General features: G+C 32.0%; 1 protein-coding gene across 1 annotated transcript; it reads right to left on the bottom strand.

Moving 5' to 3' along the window:
* Positions 1 to 257: 257 nt before the first annotated feature.
* On the bottom strand, positions 258 to 1489 carry LOC116348958. The gene is made up of 3 exons (XM_031780203.1): positions 1479 to 1489; positions 1317 to 1409; positions 258 to 937 (listed from the first exon to the last, which is right to left on the bottom strand). The coding sequence occupies exons 2-3, from the start codon at positions 1365 to 1367 to the stop codon at positions 320 to 322; spliced, it is 669 nt and encodes a 222-aa protein (XP_031636063.1). The 5' UTR covers positions 1368 to 1409; positions 1479 to 1489; the 3' UTR covers positions 258 to 319.
* Positions 1490 to 2528: the final 1039 nt, after the last annotated feature.

Here is a 2528-nt window from a genome sequence, read left to right as displayed (position 1 = left end):
ATTGGATTTTTTGTTCCAGGAAAGCTATATGTTTCGTTACACAATCCCGGCAGTAATTGAAAACCAGTCAATTTGATTTGATACTAAAATTTTGTAAACGAAATTAATCAAAACTCTTTTAGGAAAAATTACACCGTTTCACACACTTCACAAATTGCAACTGATGCTACACTAGGTGTGCGGAAAGGTAAAATAATCACATGGAATATTTTTTCTAATTCGTTCAATTTTCAACGAAAAAATTAAAAGTTACAAGATATGATGATAAAAAAGTTAAACTTTTTATTGCATCTATAGAAGTACAATTTTTTATCATTTTTCATTTGAATATAGGGCCTATTTCAATGTCGGTGCCCAATAATAATTTGGCCCAGTCCATCCTGCGATTACAGAATTTCAACAAAACTTCATTCGCAGTTTCAAGATCTTTCAAAATTGCGGCTTGAGATTTCGCGTAACTTTTTGCGGTTTGTGCTTGACCATTGCCTGACTCTTTCATGAAACTTGCAACTCTTTTACTCAGCTGATCCATGGCAGTTTTAAATGCTTTATTAAATGATGCATGAACTCTTTTTATTTGAGAAAAACGAAAAATAACACGCCCCTCTTCCGCAACAGTAAGATCGTGGTTTTCCCAATTGTTGTAAAGTTCTTGGATTTCATCTTCAACCGGTTGTAAATAAGTTGCATAGCCTTGAAGAGACGATCCTATAGAAGTACATAAATCATTCAGGTTGCTTTTGTCCATGGGGTTTTGAAAGTTAGGGTTATAGATCGAATTTAACACATTAATATATTTAGAGGCAACATCCGTTTCACAGAGTGAGAACAACGGTTTGAAGTTTGTTTCAAATAAAGGATCACTAGTTTTTTGTTGGAATTTCGAGAGAAGCTGTTCGTATGTTATTTTTTCTCCCATAGCCCCTTTGATGCAGATCTGCCATCAAGATAAAAATAGTGAAATGTTACTTTGAAACATACAATGATTTTTGGATAGAATAGATCCGTAAGATCTCCGCAAGATCCGGATCCAAGCGTGCGTACGTAGCCGCGTGATACATACATTCCTTACTCCGTAATGCTATGGCATGCGAATCAAAGAAGGGGAAATAAGAATAACGAATTTGCGTGCGTATTATATATGTATGCATCATGCGGCAGCGTACGCACGCTTGGATCTGGATCTTGCGGAGATCTTACGCATCTATCCTATCTAAAAATCATTGTATGCTTTGAAACCATTCAACTTATAATATTAATGGTTTTTTATTCGTTTTTTTTTTTTAACTTATTCATAGTTTCAAATCAGTACTTACCCCATCAAACATCAAAAACGAAAATAAGGTCAAAAATAAAAATTGCTTCATTTCCTTTAGTTGCAATTGCCTCGTTTTGAATATAAAATTCAACTGAAAATGAGAAGGTGCAGGATCGTTTATATACAAAAAATATAACGAAAAAAACATGTCTGTACTTACGCACAAAAAATTCCACATAAATAATATATATATTATATATATATTCATTATATATATTATTATATATATATTCATTATATTAATTTATACCACACGAATGGCCTTTCATGATTTTATATTGCATAAAATCTTTATATACAGAAATTAATGAAAAATTAAAGCCACTAAATTCTCATTGAACAATTTACATTGAAGTCTGCTATCTTTTATCATTTGTTTGTTTCGATTTTTCCATCTGTTTTAAAAATTCTGTGATCTGTGGCTTTTGCGTTATTTTCCAATGTTTCTAAGCTCAAAAAATTTCATAACAGACGTTATTCATAAATAAAATAAACATGTTTCGTTGAAAGTGTGGACATATTGTTTTAACGTGAACAGAAAATTGTTGCTAAGCCTGATAAATTATTACACTCTACATTTTGTATATCTGTTCAATGAAGCTTAATATTTGTTGAATAAGTTCACCTGTTTTTTTTTTGCACCAATATCGAAAGAGAAATTTCAGTGATATGAGAATAACAAATTTCATTATTGCACATTATTTGAAATTTTTTATTTTTTTCAATAAAAAAAAACAAGCATCCCAATTCCAGAGACATTGATAATCCTTGAAAATTGGTTAGATAGACATGAACCATGCGAAAACAAACGGAAAGTTTATCTTAAGCTAACAAAATTATGCATGGACCAAAATATTTGCCAGTTCGACGGAAAATTCTACAAAATCACGAAAGGCACATGCATGGGAAATGCACTCTCACCATTTCTTGCAAATTTGTTCATGTCGAATTTCGAAATGAAATTGAAAGAAGAAAATAGTTTACCGAGAATTTGGTGGAGATATGTGGATGATGTAGCGGCAGTTATCGAAAGGGGGAAGGAGAATGAGATTATGGCGTTATTAAATTCACAACAACCAACCATTAATTTCACAATTGAACTGGAAACGAATAAGTCATTACCATTTTTAGACGTTCGGATTTCACACAAAACCGATGGTTCGATTGAATTTGGAGTTTATAGAAAACCCAGTAACACACCATGCTACAT

The sequence above is a fragment of the Contarinia nasturtii genome, unplaced genomic scaffold (assembly GCF_009176525.2).
Source record: "Contarinia nasturtii isolate CC-2019 unplaced genomic scaffold, AAFC_CNas_1.1 Cnas_scaffold_2696, whole genome shotgun sequence".
NCBI classification, from domain to species: Eukaryota; Metazoa; Arthropoda; class Insecta; order Diptera; family Cecidomyiidae; genus Contarinia; species Contarinia nasturtii.
Note: the sequence above shows the minus strand (reverse complement) of the source record. Positions and strands in the feature narration are given on the sequence as shown.

Coding starts and splice junctions, on each gene's coding strand:
- LOC116348958 (XM_031780203.1), bottom strand. CDS start 1,367: ATGAAGCAATTTTTATTTTTGACCTTATTTTCGTTTTTGATGTTTGAT. Junction 938..1,316: donor CGTTTTTGATGTTTGATGGG/GTAAGTACTGAT, acceptor TCTTGATGGCAG/ATCTGCATCAAAGGGGCTAT.